Source organism: Trichechus manatus, unplaced genomic scaffold (genome assembly GCF_000243295.1).
Source record: "Trichechus manatus latirostris isolate Lorelei unplaced genomic scaffold, TriManLat1.0 scaffold00081, whole genome shotgun sequence".
NCBI classification, from domain to species: Eukaryota; Metazoa; Chordata; class Mammalia; order Sirenia; family Trichechidae; genus Trichechus; species Trichechus manatus.
Genome location: NW_004444017.1, coordinates 9,235,882 through 9,262,554, shown reverse-complemented (window position 1 = coordinate 9,262,554; position 26,673 = coordinate 9,235,882). Strand labels below are relative to the sequence as shown.

The 26,673-nt window shown below is 38.9% G+C and overlaps 1 protein-coding gene across 1 annotated transcript in view; it reads right to left on the bottom strand.

Annotated features, from left to right (window-relative positions):
* Positions 1–26,673, bottom strand: part of CFAP54 (cilia and flagella associated protein 54) — a 379,568-nt gene that overhangs the window by 134,160 nt on the left and 218,735 nt on the right. The window contains exons 37-39 of the mRNA XM_023735735.1: positions 12,606–12,829; positions 12,369–12,495; positions 9,272–9,380 (exon numbers count right to left, since the gene is read on the bottom strand). Coding sequence (XP_023591503.1) covers positions 9,272–9,380; positions 12,369–12,495; positions 12,606–12,829 — 460 coding nt within the window. The remainder of the gene's footprint in view (positions 1–9,271; positions 9,381–12,368; positions 12,496–12,605; positions 12,830–26,673) is intronic.

The following is a 26,673-nucleotide window of genomic DNA, read 5'->3' as shown; positions in this document are numbered from 1 at the left end:
GGTTAAGAGTTTGGCTGCTCACCAAAAGGTCAGCAGTTTGACCCGACCAGGCTCTCCTTAGAAACCCTATGGGGCAGTTCTCCTCTGTCCTATAGGGTCGCTATGAGTTGGACTGGACTCGACAGCAATGGGCTTAGGTTTTTTTCCTAAGGTGGTAGTAACGGAAATGAAGAAGGAACACAAGAAACAATCTAATGGTACAAGTGACAGGACAGTGGGTAACTACTGATGTGAAGAAAACAAACGTGGTAATCATCTCTTCCTCCATCCTTTCTCAGCCCATGGCCTGGCTTCCTACCTCACTGAAAATTCAAACCTTCCACTGGCTCCCCTGTCACCTACAGCAAACACCAAAGTCCTTAGAGAGATCTATAAGGCTCCTAATGAACTGGCCTCCATGACCACTCTGACCCCTTCTCTTACTGCTTTCTCCCAACTCCCTCCCCAACAAGGCATGCTCTCACCTCAGGGTTTTGGCACCAGTAGTTCACTTTGGCCTACACCACTCTTCTTTCAGATAACCCCAAGTCTTGCTTCCTTACCTCTTTAAGATTACTGCTCACATGGTAACTTCACAGTGGGGCCCTCCTTGGTCATCCCATTTAAAATAGTAACACTTCTCCTTCCCCACTCCTCTTTTCTCCATAGCACCATCATCACCTGGCATACTGTATGCTTACTTGAGTATTGACTGTCTCTCCCCACTAGAATGTAAGGTCCATGAGAGAAGGGATTTTTGTCTATTTTGTTCACTGCTCTATCTCCAGAATATAACAATACCTACTATATGGTAGGTGCTCAAAAAACATGTGCTGAATGGATGAAAGACTACAAGTTTTCAAAGCTAAATGGCTGGAATAAACTTTATTAATAATCACTGCTATAGTTCTTTATCTCAATTGATCCTCACAGCACTTTACAAAGTAGTAGGGGTAAATGCTACTCGCTTTACAAAAGAAGAAAAGTGAAGGTGAGTATATTAACTTGTTTAAGCCCTTAGAAAAGATAAGAGGGAGAACCCAGTGCTTAGGTCTTTCCCAGATGGTTTGCCAAAGGGCTTCAGATGTCAGACAGTATGCAGTGACCCAGATTTGAGGCCTGTTGGGGCATAGAGAGGCTTTGGGAATGGGACAGGAATAAGCCTGAGAACAATGAAAGAGGGAAGAAGCCTGGGATCCTCGTGAGCCTAAGACAGCAGGGGGTCCTGGTGGACATAGTAAGACAGGGTTACATTCTGTGGCCATGGGTACCACATCTCTCAGTATACCTACTCCAATGTCTAGAAGTCTCAGAGGCTCTAGTCCAGTCAAAAGCATGACCTTATTAAAAGAAGCACTGGCCCTGCAGCAAGTTTATTCCTGACATACTTCCTTATCACACATTCTTAAAGAATCAAATACGTAGACAACAATAAAACCAAAAAACTCAAACCTGTTGCTGTTGAGTCGATTCCAACTCACAGCGACCCTATAGGACAGAGCAGAATTGCCCCGTAAGGTTTCCAAGGAGTGGCTGGTGGATTCAAATTGCCAACCTTTTGGTTAGCAGCCAAATGCTTAACCACTGCACCTCCAGGGCCAATAGGTCTTATTAACTCCCCCAGAGCTGTCACTCTTCTAGCTTACCACTTTCACCCTCCTGTCCACTCCATCCTGTCCCCACCATCTTGCTTTCTCAATTCCCCTCTCCTCTAAGCACTGCCCAGCCCTGTATGATCCAGAAAAGGTAGGCTCCCTACTCTGCCCACCTCTACCCTTATCACAACACCTTGAAGATTGTAGATTTCTGCTGGGTTTTTTTTTTTTTCTTGCAAGAATTCATAAGGTTGGCCTTTATCTTTTTCTCCTTAGAGAGTGAAATCAGGAAAAGCAGTTAAGCAAGCAAAGGAAAGGGAGGAAGGTTTTATAATTTGATAAAGGCTTTAGTAATTTGAGAGTTACTTTTGGTGGGGGGGCCTTAGCTTTAAATATCTGTTAAAATTAGGAAGATAATATTTACTTCAAAGGGTTACTGTTTTAACCTGTATATGAAGTGTCTAGCACAGTACCTGTCACAGAGTAGGCATTCAATAGATGGAGGCTCTCATTATAATTGCTAATCATGTATTTTTAGAATATGTACTGAGCATTTACCAGTACTAGGCTCCACAATAGTCACCAAGGAATAAAGGTGAACAAGACAGACATAGCCCCTGCTCTCACAGAACTTACCTTCTAGAAAAAAAAATTCACAAAGGCATGCCAGTGATAAGGTAAAATAAGAAGAATAGGAGGAAGGAGAGATGTTTGCCATCTTTAAAACATGAGTTCTCAAACACAATCATCCTGCTATTTTTTATCAGCTATATGCTAACAAATCATTCATCTTTGTTTTTTTCCTAAAGAATGTTTTCACGTTCATTTTTCCTTTCTTTAAGCTCTCATACACCTTATTTCTTGTAGTCTAATTAGGGTTCTGTTGGTGTTTTTGTGGCTACATGACATAAATGAAGCAAAACAATGAGGAAATCCCATTAGCTTCAGAGGTCTTATCCTGACAGCTCTCTGAAAACTTCCATGGATAATTCAAGAAGCTATTCTAAAGGCACTAATAGCCCCCACAGTTTGAAATTAGTCAGTAAAAATAAAAAAAGAAAGAAAAAAATTACTATGTCTCTCATTGTACTGATGTGGAAATTAAAGCTGAAATGTCAATGACTCCTGAGAGATAGGCCCACCAAGGGAGGATCTGAGGGAGTGATCTGAGATTTGGGCTGCTTCCTAAACACTTGGTAACATCATCCAAATGCCCAGAGGCACTAATGAAACACACCTGCCAAAGCGTTGGAACTTTCAACACACCTGAGGACTGACTCATCCTATCAGAGAACCTAAATACCAATAAGGTCAAAACTGAAAAAAAAAAAAAAAATCCCAGACAGAATGCAAAACAGCTACAATAAAAGGCATATCCGTGGAGTTGTCTCCCCTACGGAGCTTAACAAGCAGGCAGGTTACTCATCCATACAAGAATAATCTATTAAGTGAGGTATTCTCACTTCTCCAAATTCTACAGAGACTATACCAAATTACATATGCATTATTAAATAGTTGAAGGGAGAACAGGATGCTGTTAAATAACGAGAACGTCAAATGTTCCTAGGCACTGGAGCATTACAATGTCTGTTCTGAAGAATTAAATGTATCAAGCATTACCATCAAATGCTGTTATGTCAAAAGGAAATCTATGATGTTCTAAAGCAGCAATCTACTGTGAAAACCATCAAGAGTATACTTGGTCTTTTGATAGAAAATTGCAAACATCTCTGTGTCATGGTGACATACATAAGATCCAATATGCTTATGAACATGTTAATGAATCCATCCAGAGGTGCCTCAGAAGAAAGGTATGGCAATCTACTTCTGAAAGGTTACAGCACTGAAAATTCTATGAAGCACAGTTCTACTCTGACACACATGGGGTGTGGTGTTTATGTTTTAGACACTGATATAGGCAATTGGATTATATCAGTAAACAAAACAAAGATACATGTCTCCATGGAGTTTACATTTTAGCAAGGGAGACAGATTACTAATCAATAAATGTAATAAAAACTAAAGTATACAGTATGACAAACAGTGATAAGTACTTCAGAAAAAAGAAAACAAAGCAGAGTAAGGGGAACTGGGAGGCAGTAGGCTTTCTCGTTGCTGATATCTTTCTTCAACCACATAAACAGTGACTATACATGTGGACTTCACCAGATGGAATACACAGGAATCAAATGGACTACATCTGTGGTAAGAGATGACGGAGAAGCTTAATATCATCCGTCAGAACAAGGCCAAGGGCCGACTATGTAACAAACCACCAATTGCTCATATGCAAGTTCAATTTGAAGCTGAAGAAAATTAGAGCAACTCCACAAGAGCCAAAATATGAACATCAGTTTATCTCACCTGAATTTAGAGACTGTCTCAAGAACAGATTTGACGGATTGAACACTAATGACTGAAGACCAGAGGAGTTGTGGAATGACATCAAGGATATCATACAAGAAGAAAGCAAAAGTTCATTAAAAAGACAGGAAAGAAGGAAAAGACCAAAATGGATGTCAGAAGAGACTTTGAAACTTTTGAATGTAGAGTAGCTAAAGCAAATGGAAGAAATGATGAAGTAAAAGAGCTGAACAGAAGATTTCAAAGGGCAGCTCAAGAAGACACAGTAAAGTATTATAATGAAATGTGCAAAGATCTTGAGTTAGAAAACCAAAAGGGAAGAACACGCTTGGCATTTCTCAAGCTGAAAGAACTGAAGAAAAAATTCCAGCCTTGAGTTACAATACTGAAGAACTCTATGGGCAAAATATTGAATGATGCAGGAAGCATCAAAAGAATATGGAAGGAATATGCAGAGTCACTGTACCTAAGAAGAATTGGTCGATATTCAACCATTTCAGGAGGTAGCATATGATCAAGAACCAATGGTATTGAAGGAAGAAGTTCAAGCTGCACTGAAAGAATTGGTGAAAAGCAAGGCTCTAGGAATTGATGGAATACCAACTGAGATGTTTCAACAAACGGATTCAACACTGGAAGCACTCACTTACCTATGTCAAGAAATTTGGAAGACAGCTACCTGGCCAACTGACTGAAAGAGATCCATATTTGTGCTCATTCCAAAGAAAAGTGATGCAAAAGAATGTGGACATTATTGAACAATATCATTAATATCACATGCAAGTAAAATTTTGCTGAAGATCATTCAAAAACAGTTCCAGCAGTACATCAACAGGTAACTGCCAGAAATTCAAGTTGGACTCGGAGGAGGACGTGGAACGAGGGATATCATTGCTAATGTCAGATGGATCTTGGCAGAAGGCAGAGAATATCAGAAAGATGTTTACACCTGTGTTTTATGGACTATGCAAAGGTATTCAGCTGTGTGGATCATAACAAATTATGGATAATGTGGCAAAGAATGGGAATTCCAGAACACTTAATTGTGCTCATGCAGAACCTGTACGTGGACCAAGAGGAAGTTGTTCAAACATAACAAGGGAATACTCAGTGGTTTAAAATCAGAAAAGGTGTGCATTAGGGTTGTATCCTTCCACTATACTTATTCAATCTGTATGCTGAGCAAATAATCTGAGAAGCCAGACTATGGGAGGAAGAACGCGGCATCAAGATTGGAGGAAGACTCATTAACAACCTGTAAAATGCATATGACATAACCTTTCTTGCTGAAAGTGAGGAGGACCTGAAGCACTTACTGATGAAGATCCAAGACTACAGCCTTCACTATGGATTACAACTCAACATAAAGAAAACAAAAATCCTCACAACTGGACCAATAAGCAATATCACTATCAATGGAGAAAATATTGAAGATGTCAAGGATTTCCTTTTACTTGGATCTACAATCAACACCCATGGAAGTAGCAGTCAAGAAATGAAATGACATATTTCATTGGGCAAATCGGCTGCAAAAGACCTCTTTAAAGTGTTAAAAAGCAAAGATGTCACCTGGAAGACTAAAGTGTGCCTGACCCAAGCCATGGTGTTTTCAATCACCTCATATGCATGTGAAAGCTGGACTATGAGTAAGGAAGACTAAAGAATTGATACCTTTGAGCTATGGTGTTGGAGAAGAATACTGAATATACCATGGACTGCCAAAAGAATGAACAAATCTGTCTTGGAAGAAGTATAGCCAGAATGCTCATTAGAAGCAAGAACGGCGAGACTCCATCTCACATACTTTGGACATGTTATCAGAAGGGACCAGTCCCTGGAAAGGACATCATGCTTGGTAAAGTAGAGGATCAGAGAAAGAGAGGAAGACTCTCGAGGAGACAGACTGACACAGTGCCTGCAACAATGGGCTCAAACACAGCAATGACGGTGAGGATGGTGCAGGACGGAGCAATGTTTCATTCTGTTGTACACAGATAGGGTCGCTATGAGTCAGTACCAACTCGACAGCACCTAACAACAACAACAAGCAGAGTACAGATTTAAATAGAACAGTCAATATAGTCTTCATTGAAAAGAGATGTGCACAAACACTTAAAGGAGGTGAGGAGTTTGTCAGTCAAATATCTAGGTGGGGGAAGAGCAGTTCAGGAAGGGGACAGCTAAAGCAAGGCCCTAAGGTGGGGGTGTCACAACAAAACGGTCAGTGACAATGACCTACCATATTGCCAAATGCAACAGACAGTTCTGTCTTCTTGCATGATCTTTCTCTGACTAATGACTGCTTTCTCTTCCTTAAACCTCTCTCCTGCCTTGGGCCTCGTTTATACCACTCATACCTCCCACCTCTTAGGCCATGCCCCAATCTCTTTCAGAGGTTACTCCTCCTCTGTTTGCTCCTGTGACAGTCATTAGGGCTCTTCACATATTCTATTTCTCTTTATCCTGGGTATTTAGTAGAATCACACTTCCCTACCTCTTTTTAAGTTTGACCAGTGAAACGCCAGCAGAGTGACGTGTGTCATTTCCAAGTAGAAGCTTTAAGAGCCAGAGGATGATTTACCACCTCCTCTTTTCCTGCCTGAAAATGGAGAAAATAATAAACCTACCTCAGTAGGTGGTTGTAAGTTAATATTCACAAAGCATTTTTAAGCGGGCCTGATGCACAACACATAATAATCAGTCTTGCATTGGGATTCTTATAATGATTAAATGAGAGAATCCATGTAAAGCCCTTAGCATCAGGCATACAGTATATGCACATGAGGTCTGGCCTCAAAGGCTGTGCTCTTAACCAGCCACTATGCGCTTGTCAGTGTAGCTATTCTATAGAGTAATATTAGTGTTCTGTTTCCTGCCTTGGCAATTATGGAATCTTGTGACCAGGTGGAGATTCCTTCAACCCATAATGAGCAGAGGTGCTGTAGTCAATGTCATTGATTACTGTAGCATGGTCAAGAAATATACTTTTTTTGTGTGTTAAAGGAATGAGATTTTGAGGTTGTTTGTTACTGCTGTGTAACCTCACCCATTCTAACTGACACTGTTTCCCAAACGTTGGTGTTACCCAGGAGACCATCCTCAGATCTACACTCCACATAACTCTGCCTGGGTTACTTCATACAAGCCCCTGACTTCAACCACCAGCAATGAATTGATGATTGAAATACATATTATCTCCAACCCAACTCTCTGAGAGTGCCTTACTATTATATCCAACCATAGACTGGATAGCTCTACTCAGTTATCACTCAGGTGCCTCAAACTCAAACTCTGTAATTCTAAAACATCCTTTCCTCTAACCTGCCCCTCCCTTCAGTTTTCTTGTCCAAGTAGAAGGCATCACCATCCATCTAGCCACCCAAGCCAGAAACCAAGGCAACTTGAACTCCTTCCTTCCTCATTCATCTCTGACATCTCACCAGTTCAGAACACAGTCCTGTGGATTTCCTCTGCCTTTCTCTGTCCATTACTCTACTCTCACTGCCTAAGCTTAGGCCTTCATCGTGTCTACCATAATACACAAGTCAGCAGTAGCTGCTCTCTCTGCTTCCACGTGTTCTCCTTTCAGTTCATTCCGCACACTGCTGCTGAAGGTTCTTTCAAGAATGTGAATGCAGTCATTTCCTTATCCTTCTTTAAACCCTTCACCAGCTCTCCTCAGTAATCCAGGCAAAGTTGGATCTCTTTGTCCTGTCCTCTAAGACCTTTTGTTATCTAAGTCAGGCTGCCAACCTTTCTAACCTCACCTTTTATCTTTTCCTTTCACTTTAGCGCCACTGAATTACTTGTAGTCTCTTGAAAGAAGATTCTAGCTGTTAAGTATTATTGCTTATAGCAGCAGCAGCAATAGTAGTACTAATATTACAGTTCTTATCACTCTCTACTGTAATCTCTGGTTTATTTATTCATTGCCTGCAATAGACTGTAAGCTCCTGGATGACAAATATTAAGCCTCATTCATCTTTGTACTCTCAGTACCTAGTACAGCACTTATCGCATAGAAGGTACTCAGTAGGTGTTTGCTGAATGACTGACAGATGGACTGAATAAATTAATGAATAAATACATGCAGACAGACACACATATACATAAAATAAATACATAAAATGAATAGATAAATAGAAGAAAGAACCCTAATCCTTCAAAGGGAAGACCTGAAATTTCTTTTCTATATCAGAACCAGAGACACACAGAAAGTACAGTTCAGAGCAGGCATTATTTCCATTTTCATCTTATTCTATTGCCTGATTCCTACAAGCTGCACTGCCAAAAGCATTCCAAGATAGTTTATCAGCTAAAAGTAAAGAATTCATGATGTTCCTAAACTTTCTCCTATGCTATAGTTAAAATTTTGACATACAACTTCACCATGGAAAAGCCAATGGAAAAATACTCTATTTTGGTTATGGAAATGGAAGTTATTATGAGAGTCAAGATAGAATAAAGAAAATACAAAAAGGTCAATCTGAAGAGTCCCCAAGTGAGATTAAAATAAACAAACAAAACAAAACAGGGAAAAATATGCAAAACATCCTTCTCCTATTTTTCCCATTAATTGCTCGTCATCTTTCATTTCCCTTCTTTAACTTATAAACTTAACTTACAAATAGCAAAGATGTCACCTTGAGGACTAAAATGTGCCTGACCCAAGCCACGATATTTTCAATCGCCTCACATGCATGGGAAAGCTGGACAATGAATAAAGAAGACTGAAGAACTGATGCCTTTGAATTACGGTGTTGGCAAAGAATATTGAATATACCAGGGACTTCCAGAAGAACGAACCAATTTGTCTTGGAAGAAGTATAGCCAGAATGCTCCTTAGAAGTGAGGGTGGTGAGACTTCGTCTCGCATACTTTGGACATGTCATCAGGAGGGACCAGTCCCTGGAGAAGGACATCGTGCTTGGTAAAGTAGAGGGTCATTGAAAAAGAGGAAGACCCTCAACAAGATGGACTGCACAGTGGCTGCAACAATGGCTGCAAACATAGCAATGACTGAGAGGATGACACAGGCCCGGGCAGTGTTTCGTTCTGTTGTACACAGGGTTGCTATGAGTCAGAACTGACTCGACAGTACCTACCAACAACAACAAATTTTAAATTAACAAAAATGTGTTTTTAATCCATCTTAGGTGACATTTATATCAATATAAGATAGTAATAACAAATGGATTACTTTCAGTCAAATAAATCTGCAAAAGAAGTTTTACAAATGTTTTTTAATTATGGAAGATTTGACATGCAGAGCACAATGGCAAACTGTGCTTTAAAGAAAATAGAAAGAACTTCAAGCTAATATTGGTTCTGACCTGAACTGATAAGCTTTTTTAGTAAATCTGCCCAGTTTCCCATATATGTCACTTTATTGGTTGGAGGATTAATCTTGAGCTGCTTCCCAACGAAATTTCGGCAGGTGATCTTTAAAAACAAAGATGAAAACAAATATTACTTAGGTATTTATAACTAAAAATATGGCTTGAAATGTTTGTTTCATTTTGTATTTGTCAAAATAAGGAGATACAAAATGATGTTACAAATAAAAGCTGACATACAGCATTCAGTCATGAGCAACTTTCTGGAAAAAATGGCTACATATTTTTTGGTATTTCTTTTGTCTACCACAGGTGGAAGAGCATTAGGCAAATTATGTACAGCAATTAAAATGTTTCAATATTCTATAAATTCACTAGTCTAAATATATCTTACAGCATCTAAATTGAAAACTGTTTAAAATATAAGCTGTTTTTCCAATGGAAGATTTTTTGCACCCTACTCATGATTAATGCAATTTAAACTTTCCTGGTAAAGTTTTACAGAACTAAATTCCTCTGTAGCATTTTTCACGATTTATCTTCTGACAGATATTCGAATCCTACAATTATAAAATATCTGAAAACAAATATTTTAGATAGAAGGAAATTATTTTAAAAGGTCCAAGATCTCTTCCTTTGCACTTCCCCATTCCAACCCTTGAACTAACCTACCACTCAAAATACAGTCCCCTTTGAACTCCAGTCTCATTTAGATGCTTCCTCTCTACTGCCCCTTGTGGACACTTCTATAATGAGATATAAACGCAGTCTAATAAAATAAGTCTAATAAAGCCTTACTTAATCTGTTCCCTTTTACCTCTCTAGCTTCATTAAAAAAACTCTTAACTGAACACCTATTATGTGCCAGGCACTGTTTCAAGCTTTAGGGATAATATAACAGAGGACAAGATAAATAAAATTCCTTATTCTAATGGAACCTGCATCCTAGTGGGAGTAGAGAGATAACAAACAAAATAGACAAGTAAATTATACACTATATTAAACAGTCATAAATGCTAGAGAGAGAAATAGAGCAAACAGACACATAATTTTAAATCGAGTTGTTAGGAAAGACTCACAGAGAATGTGACATTTAGCAAAGATTAGAAAAAGGTGAGAGGAAATAGCAATGTAGATATTTGAGGGAGGAGCATTCCAAGCCAAAGACCCTGAGGTGGAAACATCTTAAAACACAGTGAGGCTTTAGGGAACCCAAAGTTGAGTAAGGACAGCGTTGATGTGTAGTGAGGTTGTTAACCATTGTCATAGGGCAATATGCTAACTGTTTAATGAGAAACTATTTTGTTCTGTAAACCTTCATCTAAAGTGAGAATAGCAGCATAATTGGAAGAGCGCAGTTGATGTCACTGAACTGTGCATGTAGAAATTTTTGAAATGGTGTATCTTTGACTATGTATATTTTCACCAGAAAAGAAAAAAAAAAAGGTCGAGAAGGGAGAGGGTTGGCATGTCGTGGGGTTGTTAACCAATGTCATAAAACCGTATGTATACTACTGCTTAATGAGAAACTATTTGTTCTGTAAACCTTCACCTGAAGTATAATCAAAATAAATAAATAAAGTGAGAATAGCAGCACAACTGGAAAAAAGAAAAAAAAAAACCCCAGTGAGGCTGAAATCTGCAGGGGAGTAATAAAAGATGAATTACGAGAGGAAACAGGCAGATAAGTCATGTAGGGCATTAATGATAATCCATAAGCATGCTCATTTTAACTCTGAATCATATGGAAAGTCAACATAGGGTTTTAAGCAGAAGAAAACATGGTCTGATTTGAGTTTTTTAAGAGTCATTCTATTTTCTGTATTGAGAATAGAACTGAGGGGAGGGATGAAAGAAGGCTGGAAGCAAGAAGATTAACTAGGAGGGCTATTACAATAATCCAAGCTAATCTAACAATGGCTTGGAGAAGAAAAGTTGTCGTTGATTCCAACTCATGGTGATGCCATGTGTCAGAACTGTGCTCCACAGGGTTTTCAATGGCTGGTTTTTCAGAAGCAGATTGCCAGGGCTTTCTTCTGAGGGGCCTCTGGATAGACTCAAACCTCCAAGCTTTTGGTTAGCAGTTCAGCACATTAACTGTTTGTACCACTGACTGACTGGTTAAATTTTGAAAGTAGTTCTGGTGACAGGACTTGGTGACCAATTTGACATGGGGTGTGAGAGCAAAAGAGTCAGGGATATCTTCAACGTATCTGGTCTGAGCAGCTGGAAGGATGGATTTGTCATCCATCGAGGTGGGAGGATTATGTGTGGAACAACTTTGTTTGCAATATGTTAAGTTTCAGGTGTGTGTTAAACATCTGTGAGGAGATGTTGATTAGGTAGAGTTATGGTTTTTTGATGAATCAGTTTGACTAGGCTAAACTGTGAGGACAAAAGTGAGGGCAGTAGCCATTTTGTGGCATATACACAACTTCTCCCAGTTATTCAAATACTAACCTAGGCATTTTTGCTTTCAGAGACCACTTCCTCTATAAAAAATATTAAAAGTTACATTTTATGACTGTGTTGGCAAAATAAATATTATGATATATTTATAAAATATAATTTAAATGTATAATTACATTAAAAAATATATAACGTATAGATGTCCAAAGGAGCCCTGGTGGTGCAATGGTTAAGTACTCAGCCGCTAACCTAGAAAACACTATGGGGCAGTTTTGCTTTGTCACATAGGGTCGCTATGAGTCAGAATCAACCCAACAGCACACAACAACATTATATGTCTACTACCTGTCAATTTCTTTGACGTAAAAGTTCATTTTTTTCTTTTGACTTTAAGAGATATTAAAATATTTTCATGGGCCCCTAAAAGCATTGTGGACACTAGGCACTCTCCCCTCTGTCCCTAATGGAATCAAGTCTGACCTGACTACAAGCAACTTGTGGCAAGGGCTCAATTTTGTTTACCCTGTACCTGGAAAATACTAGCACATAGCAAACTCTCAATTATGTTTGCTTATTTGAGTGGTAAATGCCCAATGGAAAATAACATTTATATCATTTATCTGATTCATAATGTTAGTACTCTGATGAAATTATCACTGCATGAATATTAGAGCCAAAGACTTACCTTCTCAGCCTCATACCTTTCACAAGGTTGCTGGGTAATATTCGGGCCCTTGAAATTCTGTATTCTTAGAAGAAGCTGGCGCTGAGCATACACCAGTAGTGGTGTCACTTGTTCTGTATACCTCTCACTAGATGGGGTAAAGAATACATTAAAAACCAAACTTTAGTTTATAACTCATGTTTTTTTGTTTTTCCAGTGAAGGCTGTTACTTTAAATTGCCCTGACATCAGTACTTACTGCGAAATCGCATTGAACTTAATGGCAAGAGATACTAATGTTTCCCATTTCTCCACTTGATACAAAACTTCCAGAGACTTTAATACGAAGTCATGGATCCATTTCAAATCAACTACATTCACATCATCTAAAGGATGCTCAAAAGTAAGGCTAGAACCACCATTATCATTTTTAATATTTCCATAACAGCTTGGAACACTGAACTCTCCTTTGTCTTCAATAACCTGAAAATAGCATATTGAACAAAAATTTGTATTATTTCAGATTTTACCACACATTTTTTCTGAAAACTGTATATGATAAAACTGTAACATGCAAAGAAACTAAAAAGAAAAATTTAAAACTTGTTTTTATTATGCAAATCAAAGCTTGATAATTTGAGGCAGTGCTGTCAGATAAAATTTCTGGGATGACGGAAAAGTGCTGTATCTGTGTTGTCCAGCATGGTAGCCACTAGCCACGTGTGTCTAATGAGGACTTGAAATGTGGCTAGTGCAAGTGAATTTTTTATTTAATTTTAAAGTTTAAATTTAAATAACCACACATAAGACAGCTACTGTATTAGACAATACAGATTGAGGTCTAATACTTCTTGCTACATAAACACTGCCTACTTAAGTAGGGGTATCAAGCCAATAAGATAAAGTTGTGAAGAAAAAGCAGGCTTTAGTATACACAAATAATTAAGACTAATAATACATGGTTATATTAGTCAATTTTTAGAATAATACATCTACTTTTTGATGTAAAAGTCAGACTTACAGAGGAGGAAGTCTTCTAAAAAACCCTCTTTTTTTGCCTAAGTCAGAGTTACTATGTAACTATTATGTTCATTTCCTATGAGTTCCTGCTGCATTTGTTTATACCCTTAGAAATTCTTGAAGCAAAGACAAGTCTTCTTAGATCCACCTATGAGCCAAGCCCAATACACAGTTAAGTAACTCAAGCCCAGTGCCCCCCATCCCAGCTTTACCATTAAGGGACATACCTCTCCTCACTAACCTATGTATAGGGGATGGAAGATATCAACAAAAGTAAAGGACAAATATTCCTTCTAAAAAGATTCACAGTACTTGAAGTTAGAAGAGACCGTGGAAATCATCTGACTCTGAAATGCACTATGCATACTGTCATGGATTGAGTTGTGTCCCCCAAAAATATCTGTCAGCTTGGCTGGGTCATGATTCCCAGTGTTGTATGATTGTGTAATCTGATGTGACTTCCTTATGTGTTGCAAACTCTATCACTATGATGAGATTATACGCGATCTCCTTGTGTGCTGTAAATTCTGTCACTGTGATGAGGTTATACTGATGAGGTTGACAAGATTAGACAGTGTCTTAATGCAATCTCTTTTGAGATATAAAAGGGAGAAGCGAGCAGAGACACATGGGAACCTCATACCACCAAGAAAGCAGTGCCGGGAGAAGAGCACGTCCTTTGGACCTGAGGTTCCTGTGCTGAGATGCTCCCAGGCCAAGGAAAGACTGATGACAAGGACCTTCTTCCAGAGCCGACAGAGAGAGAAAGCCTTCCCCTGGAGCTGATGCCCTGAATTTGGACTTGTAGCCTACTGGACTTGGAGAGAATAAACTTCTCTTTGTTAAAGCCATCCACTTGTGATGCTTCTGTTAGAGCAGCACTAGATGACTAAGACACATACCTTAAGTTGGATTGTCTAGGTGTCAGTAATAGCTCTGATACTTATACTGATGTGAACTTCCTTTATTAGCAAAGTACTTGCACATGATTAAGTGCTCAAGAAAGAGTATTTGCCATGTTCTTGACACTATTAGTTCAATCCCTGTAATCCACTGATTGATTCCACATTAAGACTTCAGTGGGGGCAGAGCCAAGATGGCAGACTAGTCAGATGCATTAACCTATCTTCTGCAACAAAAACCAAAAAAAACCCAGTAAAACAGATACAGACGTCAATCCTGGAACTCTAAACCTTAAATGAAGGGACAAAGTATTAGACCGGAAGTCACTGAGAAGAAGAAACTGATAGAAAACAGAGAAGAAGTAGAGATACGGAGTAGAAGTTCCTGGCCAAATGGTATGACTCAGCGTAGTCTTCTTGGAATAAAGCCAACAACCCCATGTGCAGAAAGGCACCTCCATGGAATTCTCAATAGGAGATAAAGGTACAGCGCAGACATAGCCAGGGCTAAGTAAGATCACGTTTCTGGCTGCAACTCAAGGAGGAGCCCAGATTCTTTCACCTGGTAACCACAGGAGCACACTCCTACAACCCCCACCCCTCTGGTGAATACTGACAAGAACTGCCCCATCCTGGCAGCCCCAACTGCCGGGAACCACAGTACCAGCCCACCCTGTTGTGCTCCTCCATCTAGCCCCCTCTGCCCCTGCATTCGCCCCCCTCCCCACCTCTCTCCTCTGCCCTGCCAGCCAGACCCCAGACCCCTCCCTGCTAGCTTGGCCCCTGCCATGCTGTGCTCCGAGGCCCCAAGGGGGACCCTGACTGCTGACTCAGCCCCCGCCTCTCAAAGTGCTCCAAAGCCCCGGAGGGACCAGCCCGGACCCCAAACCCTCCCCACTGGCTCCAGCCCTGCCCTGCCACAGGCCCCACTCCAGCCCCAGGCTCTGGCCATGTTCACACCACAAACAAATGACCCATCTCCACCCTTCCCCCCGCTGGACCTGCCCGGCTGACCATAGCTGAGTGATTGGCCCTGTACACTTGGACAAGGTGGTGAGAACTATCATGCCCACAGATGAACAAGCAACAAAGCACACCTGCCCAGATATAACCAAACAAAATAAAAAAGCAGGATGAAACAAACAAACCTACAATCAATAAATAAAGAAAATAATATCTGAATATCTCAGAGACAGCAGACAACATCAAAACATATAAAAACAGGACAAGATGGCTCCAGTAAGTGACCAAAATAAAGCAGCAGATGACCTCCTGGCATAAGAAAAGGCACTGAAACTACCTGATAGGGAGCTCGAAAGTCTAATATTCAGGGCTCTCCAAGAGATTAGGAAACAGACCAAGGAAAACAAAGACAAAATCATAGAAAACAGAAAAAACAAACCAAAACATAGCCAAAATCGAGGAAAATACAGACAAAGCAATAGAAGAATTCAGGAAAATAATACAAGAACAAAATGTCTAAATAAACAATTAGAAATCGTACAAAAACAGCAATTAGAAATCTAAAAGATAAACAACATTTCAGAAATGGATAGTGTAATAAAAGGTTTTAGGGGCAAATTTGAAACAATGGAAGATAGAATCTGCAAAATTGAAGACAAAACCATATATGCCACTTTGTTTGAGGAAAAATCAGAGAAAAGAATGAAGAGTGAAGAAAACCTAAGAACTGTGTGGCATACAATCAAGAGCAAAAATTTGTACATGATCAGAATTCCAGAATAGAGGGAGGAAATGGAAAGCATACAGTTGATCATTGAAGATTTGCTTCCCTAATCTTATGAAAGATGAAAATCCGACCATCCAAGAAGCTCAGCAAACCCCATATAGGATAGACCCCAAAATACAGTCACCAAGACATATCATAATCACACTCTCCAAAACCAAACACAAAGAAAGAATCCTGAGAGTAGCTTGAGAAAATCGAAAAGTCACATACAAAGGAGAAACAATAGCACTCTGATTACTTGGCAGAAACCATGCAGGCAAGAAAGAAATGGGATGACACATGAAAAACCTTCGAAGAAAAAAAATCATCAACCAAGAATAATATAACCTGCAAAACTCTCTCTCAAATATAATGGCAAAATTAGGACATATCCAGATAAACAGAAATTAAGGGAATTTGTAAAAAATCAAACCAAACTTATAAGAATTATTAAAGCCAGCACAACTTGACCAAGGCAAGGACATGGAAGCTCCATAAACCAAAAAAGCAAACCTATTGCCACTGAGTCAATTCCAACTCATAACTACCCTGTAGGACAAAGTAGAACTGCCAAATAGGGTTTCCAAGGAGCGCCTGGTGGATTTGAACTGCCAACCTTTTGGTTAGCTGCCATAGCTCTTAACCACTATACCACCAGGGTTTCCAGAAGCTCCATAGACACATCCAAACTCCCTGAGGGACCAAATTACTGGGCTGAGGGCTGGGGACCATGGTCTCAGGGAAAATATAGCTCAATTGGCACAACATAGTTATCTTAGTCATCTAGTGCTGCTGTAACAGAACTACCACAAGTGGGTGGCTTTGACAAAGAGAAATTTATTCTCTTACTGTCCAGTAGGTTACAAGTCCAAATTCAGGGTGTCAGCAGCTCCAGGGCAAGGCTTTCTCTCTCTGTCAGCTCTGAAGGAAGCTCCTTCTTGTCAATCTTCCCCTGGACTAGGAGCTTCTCTGCTCAGGAACCTCAGGTCCAAAGGACACGCTCTGCTCCTGGTGCTTCTTTCTTGGTGGTATGAGGTTCCCAACTCTCTGCTTGCTTCCCTTTCCTTTTATCTCTTGTAAGATAAAAGGTGGTGCAGTCCACATCCCAGGGAAACTCCCTTTACATTGGATCAGGGATTTGACCTTAGTAAGGGTGTTACCATTCCACCCTAATCCTCTTTAACATAAAATTACAATCACAAAATGGAGGACAACCACACAATACTGGAAATTATGGTCCAGTCAAATAGACACATACATTTTTTGGGGGGGACATAATTCAATCCATGACAATAGTTTATGAAGAAAATGTTCTATGTACTACTTTGATGAGTAGCGTCTGGGTCTAAGAAGCTTGTGCAGAGCCATCTAAGATACTCCACTGGTCTCACCCCATCTGGAGCAAGGGAGAATGAAGAAAACCAAAGATACAAGGGAAAGATTAGTCCAAAGGGCTAACGGACCACAACTACCACAGCCTCCACCAGACTGAGTCTAGCACAACTAGATGGTACCTGGCTACCACTGACTGCTCTGAAAGGGATCACAATAGAGGATCCTGGACAGAGCTGGAGAAAATGTAGGACAAAATGCTAACTCACAAAAAAGGTCCAGACTTACTGGTATGACAGAGACTGGAGAAACCCTGAGAGTATGACCCCAGATACCCTTTTAACTCAGTACTGAAGTCATTCCTGCGGTTAACCTTCAGCCAAAGATCAGACGGGCCCATGAAACAAAACAAGACTAAATGGGCACACCGGCTCAGGGGCAAGGACAAGAAGGCAGGAGGGGACAAGAAAGCTGGTAATGGGGAACACAAGGTTGAGAAGGGGAGAGTGTTGACATGTAGTGGGGTTGGAACCAATGCCATAAAACAATATGTGTATTAATTGTTTAATGAGAAACTAATTTGCTCTGTAAACCTTCATCTAAAGTAAATAAAAATAATTGTTTTCCATCCAAAAAAAAAAGCATTATTAGAGAGGAGTCCTTCAGTGAGAGAACCAGCAACATCAGACAACAACCTGAATCTAGAACAAAAGTCAGTATCAGCCAGAAACAGATCTAGGTAATAAACTCTCAGGACAAAACAAAACAAAAAGATTTAAAACAGGGAAGTACTGATGGCAATCTGTAAATGACGACAATGACAGAAAAATAAAAAGAGGAATACATGGTATCGGTACAGAACTTTCAAATGGAGAGGGAGTCAAGATGATATCAAGTAAGAAAAGATTGGTTCAAACTTAGGAAGACAAGGGTAAATTTCAAGTTAACCACAAAGAAAGTTAACAAACCTACTCACCAAAATAAAGAAGAAAAACAAAGTCTCAGTAAAAACAAAAATGAAAGAAACGAAAGAAATTCCACAAACCAAAGGAACTCAGCACAGGAGAGTATAAAGGAACAAAGAAAGTGTCAGAACCACAAAAAAAGGAGAAAAAAAAAGCACTACAAAATGACAGCAATAAACTCACAAATATCGATAATCACACTGAACATAAATGGCTTAAACGAACCCATAAAGAGACAAGAGAGTGACAGAATGGATAAAAAAATATGCCCCATCAATATGCTGCCTACAAGAGGCACACCTTAGACACAGAGACATAAATATATTAAAAATCAAAGAGTGGAAAAAATACATCAAGCAAACAGCAACCAAAAGAGAACAGGAGCGACAATAAAATAGACTTTAAGGAAAATGCTATCATAAAAGACAAGGAAGGACAGTACATAATGGTTAAAAGAACAACCCACCATGATGACATAACCAAAATAAATATCTATGTACCTAACAATAGGGCTCCAAAATACGTAAAACACTAATAGCGCTGAAAAGAGAAATTGGCAGTTCTACGATAATAGTAGGAGACTTCAACACACTATTCTTGGTAAAGGATAAAACATCTAGAAAGAAACTCAGCAAATATACAGACAATCTAAAGGCCACAGTTTAACACCTTGACCTCACAGAAGACATATGTAGAACACTTCACCCAATAGCAGCAAAGTATACATTCTTTTCCCATGCACAAGACACATCCTCCAGAATGGACCACATCTTAGGCCACAAAGCAACCCTCAACGAAATCCAAAACACTGATATAATACAAAGCATCTTCTCTGATCACAATGCTATAAAAGTAGAAATTAATGACAGGAAGAGCAAGGAAGAAAAATCAAATACATGGAAACTGAATAATACCTTGCTTAAAAAACACTGGGTAATAAAAGAAATCAAAGATGGAATAAAAAAATTTCTAGACTCAAATGATAATGAAAACACATCATACTAAAACCTTTGGGACACAGCAAAGGCAGCGCTCAGAGGTCAATTTATAGCAATAGATGCACACATCAAAAAAAGAAGAAAGGGAAAAAAATCAAAATATTAGTCCCAGATTGAACATACAGAAACGGAACAGCAAAAGAAGCCCACAGCCACCAGAAGAAAAGAAATTATAAAGATCAGAGCAGAAATAAATAAAATAGAGAAACAATAGAAAGAATTAACAAAACCAAAAGTTGGTTCTTTGAAAGAATCAATGAAATCAACAAACCATTGGCCAAATTGACAAAAGAAAAACAGGAGAGGAAGCAAATAACCCAAATGAAATCGGAACATTACAACGGACCCAACTGAAATAGAAAGGATCATAACAGAGTACTATGAAACACTGTACTCCAACAAATTTGAAAACCTAGAGGAAATGGGCAAATTTCTAGAAACACACTACCTACCTAAATTAACACAAACTGAGGTAGAAAATCTGAATAGACACATAACAGATAGGAGATTTAAAAAGTAATTTAAAAAAAACTCACAATGAAAAAAAGGCCTGGGCAGATGTCTTCATTAGAGAATTCAACCAAACGTTCAGAGAAGAGCACACACCAGTACCACTCAAACTAGTTCAGAACATGGAAAACGAAGGGATATTTCTGAATTCATTATATGAAGCCAGCATAACCCTGATACCAAAACCAGGCAAAGACACTACAAAAAAATAAAATTACAGACCAATATCTCTCATGAATACAGATGCAAAAATTCTAGTCAATAGAATTCAGCATCATATGTAAAAGAAAAAATGCACCACAACCAAGTAGGATTCATACCAGTTATGCAGGGATGATTCAGCATTAGAAAATCAATCAACATAATTCACCACATAAATAAAGCAGAAGAAAAGCATGACATGATCATCTCAACTGACCCAGAAAAGGCATTTGACAAAGTCCAACACCCAATCCTGATAAAAACTCTCAATAAAATAGGAATAGAAGGGAAATTCCTCAATATAATAAAAGGCATCTATACAAAACCAACAGCCAACATCATTCTCAACAGAGAGAGACTGAAAACATTTCCCTGAGAATGGGAACAAGACATGGATGTCCTTTATCACCATTCCTATTTGACATTGTGCTAGAAGTCCTAGCAAGAGCAATAAGGAAACAAAAAGAAATAAAGGGCATCCAAATTTGTAAGAAAGAAATAAAACTATCCCGATTTGCAGATGATATGATACTATACATATAGAACCCTAAAGACTTCACAAGAAAACTACTGGAACTAATAGAAAGATTGAGCAGAGTAGCAGGATAAAAGAAAAGCGTGCAAAAATCAGTTGGATTCCTATACAACAATAAAGAAAACTACGAAAAGGAAATCAGGAAAGCAATACCATTTATGATAACACCTAAAAAAATAAAACACCTGGAATAAATCTAATCAGGGATGTAAAAGACCTATACAATTACAACAGAGAACTATAAAAATACTACTGCAAGAAACCAGAAGAGACCTATATAAATGGAAAGACATACCATGGTCATGGATAGGTAGACTCAACATCGTGAAAATGTCAATGCAATCCCAATCCAAATACCAGCAGCATTCTTTAATGAGAAGGAAAAATGAATCATTAACTTCATATGGAAAGGAAAGAGGTCCCAGATAAGTAAAGCATTATTTAAGAAGAAGAAGAACAAAGTACGAGGCCTCATATTACCTGACCTCAGAAACTGCTATACAACTATGGTAGTCAAAACAGCATGGTTCTGGTACAACGAAAGACACGTCGACCAATGGAACATAATTGAGAACCCAGATGTAAATTCATCCACCTACAGCCACCTGATCTTTGACAAAGGCACAAAGTCCATTAAATGGGGAAAAGACAGTCTTTTTAACAAATAGTGCTGGCAAAACGGTATGTCTATCTGTAAAAAAATGAAACAGGACCCATACCTCACACCATACACAAAAACTAATTCAAGACGAATCAAAGACCTAAACATAAAACCAAAAACTATAAAGACCATAGAAGAAAAAATACTGTCAATGCTAGGGGCCCTAATACATGGCCTAAATAGGACACAAATTATAACTAATAATATACAAACACCAGAAGATAAGCTAGATAACTGGGATCTTCTAAAAATTAAACACTTATGCTCATCGAAAGACTTCACCAAAAGAGTAAAAAGAGAACATACAGACTGGGAAAAAAATTTGGCTATGACATATCTGATGAAGATCTAATGAAACATTTACTGATGAAGATCAAAGACTACAGCCTTCTGTATGAATTACACCTCAACATAAAGAAAACAAAAATCCTCATAACTAGACCAATAGGCAACATCATGATAAACAGAGAAAAGATTAAAGTTGTCAAGGATTTCATTGTACTTGTATCCACAATCAACACCCATGGAAGCAGCAGTCAAGAAAACAAGAGACGCACTGCATGAGGCAAATCTGACTTTAAAGTGCTGAAAAGCAAAGACGTCACCTTGAAGACTAAGGTGCGCCTGACCCAAGTCATGGTATTTTCAATCACATCATATGCAAGCGAAAGGTGGACAATGACTAAGGAAGACAGAAGAAGAATTAACGCCTTTGAATTGTGGTGTTGGCGAAGAATATTGAATATATCATGGACTGCCAAAAGAAAGAACAGATCTGTCTTGGAAGAAGTACAACCAGAATGCTCCTTAGAAGCAAGGATGGTGAGACTACGTCTTACATACTTTGGATATGTTTTCAGGAGGGATCAGTCCCTGGAGAAGAACATCATGCTTGGTAAAGTACAGGGTCAGCAAAAAAGAGGAAGACTCTCAGCGAGATGGACTGACACAGTGGCTGCCACAATGGGCTTACGCATAACGATTGTGAGCAAAGCGCGGGACTGGGCAGTATTTCGTTCTGTAGTGCATGGGGTCGCTCTGAGTCAGAACCAACTCGACTGCACCTAACAACAACAACTTTGGACATGTTATCAGGAGGAAGCAGTCCCTGGAGAAGGGCATCATATTTGGTAGAGGGTCAGCAAAAAAGGAAGACATTCAAAGAGATGGACTGACATAGTGGCTACAACAATGGGCTCAAACACAGTAACAATTGTAAGGATGCTGCAGGACCAGGCAGTGTTTCATTGTTGCATATAAGGTCGCTGTGAGTCGGAACTGACAGGATAGTGCCTAACAACAATAGCTTAAAATGGGATCAAAATAAAGTCCAAACACTGCAACTGGTTATGCCTTGTAATTTTTTAATCTATAGGTTCCATCTGATCTTTTCAGTTTTTTGTTGAAGAAACCAGGTTATTCATCTTGTAGAGTTCCTCATAGTCAGTTTTGCTGACTATATCCCCACGGTTTCATTTAACATGATCCTCTGTCTCCCATATTTTCTGTAAGTTGTTAGTTAGATCTAAACTCTTGATCTGATTCAGAATTCAATTATTTTTACTCGCAAGTGCACTTCCTAAGTGCTGTTTATCCTCCCATTAATTCATTAAGGCTTGCAAAACCATGAAATTCTAATACCAACATCTTCTCTTCATTTATTACCTGAAAAGTTCCCTTCATCAGCTATTTGGTTACCTTCAGGTATAGTTCATATAGGAAAGATAATCAGCACTTTTTCCCGCCCAAAGAGTCCTGTTTCCTTTAGTGATAAATGGTTTTTAGACACCACAATATGAGTGCTAAGAATTACCATTTCTTTTTGAGCCCTTTGAATTGCTTTGGCAGCTTTGTAAAAAATTGACTATACGTATGGGTCTATTTTTAGCTGCTAACTAAAAGGTAGGCAGTTTGAATCCACCAGTCACTCCTTGGAAACCCTATGGGGCAGTTTTACTCTGTCCTATAGGGTTCACTGTGAGTCGGAATAGACTGTACAGTAACGGGTCTGGTTTTTTGGTAATGGGTCTATTTTTAGATTCTATATTGTTTTATTGATATGTTTATTTCTTTACATCAATATCATACTCTCCTAACTACTGCAGATTTAATAAACCTTGAAATTAGGTAGTATGAGTCCTCCAACTTTATTCTCCTTTTTTAAGATTTTTTTTTTTTTGGCCATTCACACTTCTTTGCATTTACTTACAAATCTATTTAAAAAAAAAAAAAAGCTCCTGTTAGGATTTTCACTGGGATTCTACTGAATCATTAGACCAAGTTGATAATAATCGTTATCTTAACAAAGTTAACTTTTCCAGCTGATAAACATGAACTTTAGGTCTTTACTTTTTTAAGAAATTACTTAGGTCTTCTTTAATTTTATTCAGTCTTCTTTAATGTTTTTCTGTAATGATTTATACTTTTCAATGTAGAGATCTTACACAAGTTACACTAGATATATACCCAGTTGTTTAGTATTTTGGATGATATTTTTAAAATATATTATATTTAAATTTTCATTTTGTAGTTTATTTCTGCTAGTATATAGAAATACATTTTTTTAAAAATATTCGCCTCCTATCCTCTTACTTTGCTTATTTAGTTTAGTATTTGCTTCGTAGAGTCCTTAGAATTTTCTTTATTTTTTTATTGTATTTTACATGAAGGTTTACAGAACAAATAGTTTCTCATTACACAGTCAGTACACATATTGTTTTATGACATTGGTTAACAACCCCACATGTCAACACTCTCCCTTCTCAACCTTGGAGGATCTTTTTTCTTTTTTGGTGAAAATATACATAGCCAAAGATACACCATTTCAAAAATTTCTACATGTACAATTCAGTGACATTGATTACATTCTTCCAGTTGTGCTGTTGTTCTCACCATTCTTTTCCAAATTATTCCATCACCATTATTTTCAACTCACTGTCCCCTAGGCTTTCCATCAAACCTTTTGAGTTGCTGTTGTCAATTTGATCTCACATAATTTTTTTTTTTGTACTTTAGATGAAGATTTACAGAACAGAATAGTTTCTCATTAAACAGTTACTACACATATTGCCCTATGACAATGGTTAACAACCCCACGACATGTCAACATTGCCCTTTCTCAACCTTGGGTTCCCTCACCAGCTTTCCCGTCCCCTCCTGCCTTCTAGTCCTTGTCCCTGGACTGCTGTGACTCATTAGTCCCATTTTGTTTTACAGGGCTGTCCAATCCCCGGCTGAACGGAAAACCGCAGGAGTGACTTCACCACTGAGCTAAAAGGGTGTCCAGGGGCCATACTCTCAGGGTTTCTCCTGTCTGTCAGTCCAGCAAATCTGGTCTTCTTTTGTGAGTTAGAACTTTGTTCTACATCCTTCTCCCGCTCTGTCCAGGACCCTCTGTTGTAATCCCGGTCAGAGAAGTCAGTGGTGGTAGCCGGGCATCATCTAGCTGTACTGGACTCAGTCTGGTGGAGGCTGTGGTAACTGTGGTCCATTAGTCCTTAGGACTAATCTTCTCCTTGTATCCTATTCTCTTCATTCTTCCTTGCTCCCGAAGGGGTGAGACCAGCGGAGTATCTTAGATGGCTGCTCACAGGCTTTTAAGACCCCAAACTCTACTCACCAAGGTAGGATGTGGAACATTGTCTTTATAAATTGTGTTATGCCAGTTGAGCTAGATGTTGCCCAAGACCATGGTACCCACAGCCCTCTGCCCAGCAATTCAGTCCCTCAGGGAGTTTGGATGTGTCTATGGAGCTTCCATGACCTTTCCTTGAGCAAGTTGTGCTGGCTTCCCCAGTATAGTGTACTGTCTTACCCTTCATCAAAGTTACCACTTATCTATTACCTGTTTAGTTCCCCCTCACCCCTCCCAACCCTGGTAACCAACAAAGATTGTTTCTTTTTGTGTGTAAACTGTTACATGAGTTTTTACAGTAGAGGTCTCATACAGTATTTGTCCTTTTGTAATTGACATTTCACTCAGCATCAAGTCCTTCAGTTTCATCCATGTTATGAGATGCTTCACAGATTCATCACTGTTCTTTAGAATTGCATAATACTCCATTATGTGTATGTACCATAGTTTGTTTATCCATTTATCTGTTGATGGGCATCTAGGATGTTTCCATCTTTTTGCTATTGTGAACAGTGCTGCAATGAATATGGGTGTGCATATGTCTATTTGTGTGACGGCTCTTATTTCTCTAGGATATATTCCTAGGAGTGGGATTGCTGGATTGTATGGTATTTCTATTTCTAGCTTTCTAAGGAAGCGCCATATCATTTTCCAAAATGGCTGTATCATTTTGCATTCCCACCAGCGGGGCATAAGCGTTCTGATCTCCCCGCAGTCTCTCCAACAGCTGTTAGTTCCAGTGTTTTTGATTCGTGCCAGTAATGCCGGGGTGAGATGGTATCCCATTGTGGTTTTAATCTGCATTTCTCTAAAGGCTAGTGATGGCGAGCATTTCCTCATGTGTCGCTGGCCACCTGAATGTCATCTTTGGTGAAGTGTCTGTTCATTTCCTTTCCCATTTGTTAACTGGGTTATTCATCTTTTTGTTGTAGAGGTGTTGGATTTTCTTGTAGATTTTAGAAATTAGACTTTTGTCTGACTTGTAATGCCCAAAAATTTTTTCCCAGTCTGTAGGTTCTCTTTTTACTCTTTTGGTGAAGTCTTTTGATGAGCATAAGTGTTTATTTTTAGAAGATCCCAGTTATTTAGCTTATATTCTGGGGTTTGTGTGTTGTTGGTTATGGTTTGTATCCTGGTAATGCCGTGTATTAGGGCCTCTAGCATTGATCCTATTTTTTCTTCTATGAATTTTATAGTTTTGGGCTTTATATTTAGATCTTTAATCCATCTGGAATTAGTTTTTGTGTATGGTGTGAGGTATGGGTCCTGTTTCATTTTTTTGCAGATGGACATCCACTTTTGCCAACAACATTTGTTAAAAACACTGTCTTTTCTCCATCTGATGGACTTCGGGGCCTTGTCGAAGATCAGGTGACCATAGGTGGATGGATTTACATCTGGGTTCTCGACTCTGTTCCATTGTTCAACGTATCTGTCGTACCAGTACCAGGCTGTTTTGACTACCATAGCTGTATCGTAGGTTCTGAGGTCATGTAGTGCGAGTCCTCCTACTCTATTCTTCTTCAATAGTGCTTTACTTATCTGGGGCTTCTTTCCTTCCCATATAAAAGTAATGATTAGTTTTTCCATCTCTTTAAAGAATGTTGCTGGTCTGTGGATCAGGATTGCATTGTATTTGTAAATTGCTTTGGGTAGAATTGTCATTTTCACTATGGTGAGTCTACCTATCCATGAGCATGGTATGTTTTTCCATTTATGTAGATCCCTTTGGGTTTCCTGCAGTAATGTTTTGTAGTTTTCTTTGTATAGGTCTTTTACATCCCTGGTTAGATTTATTCCTAAGTATTTTATTTTTTTAGGGGCTACTATAAATGGTATT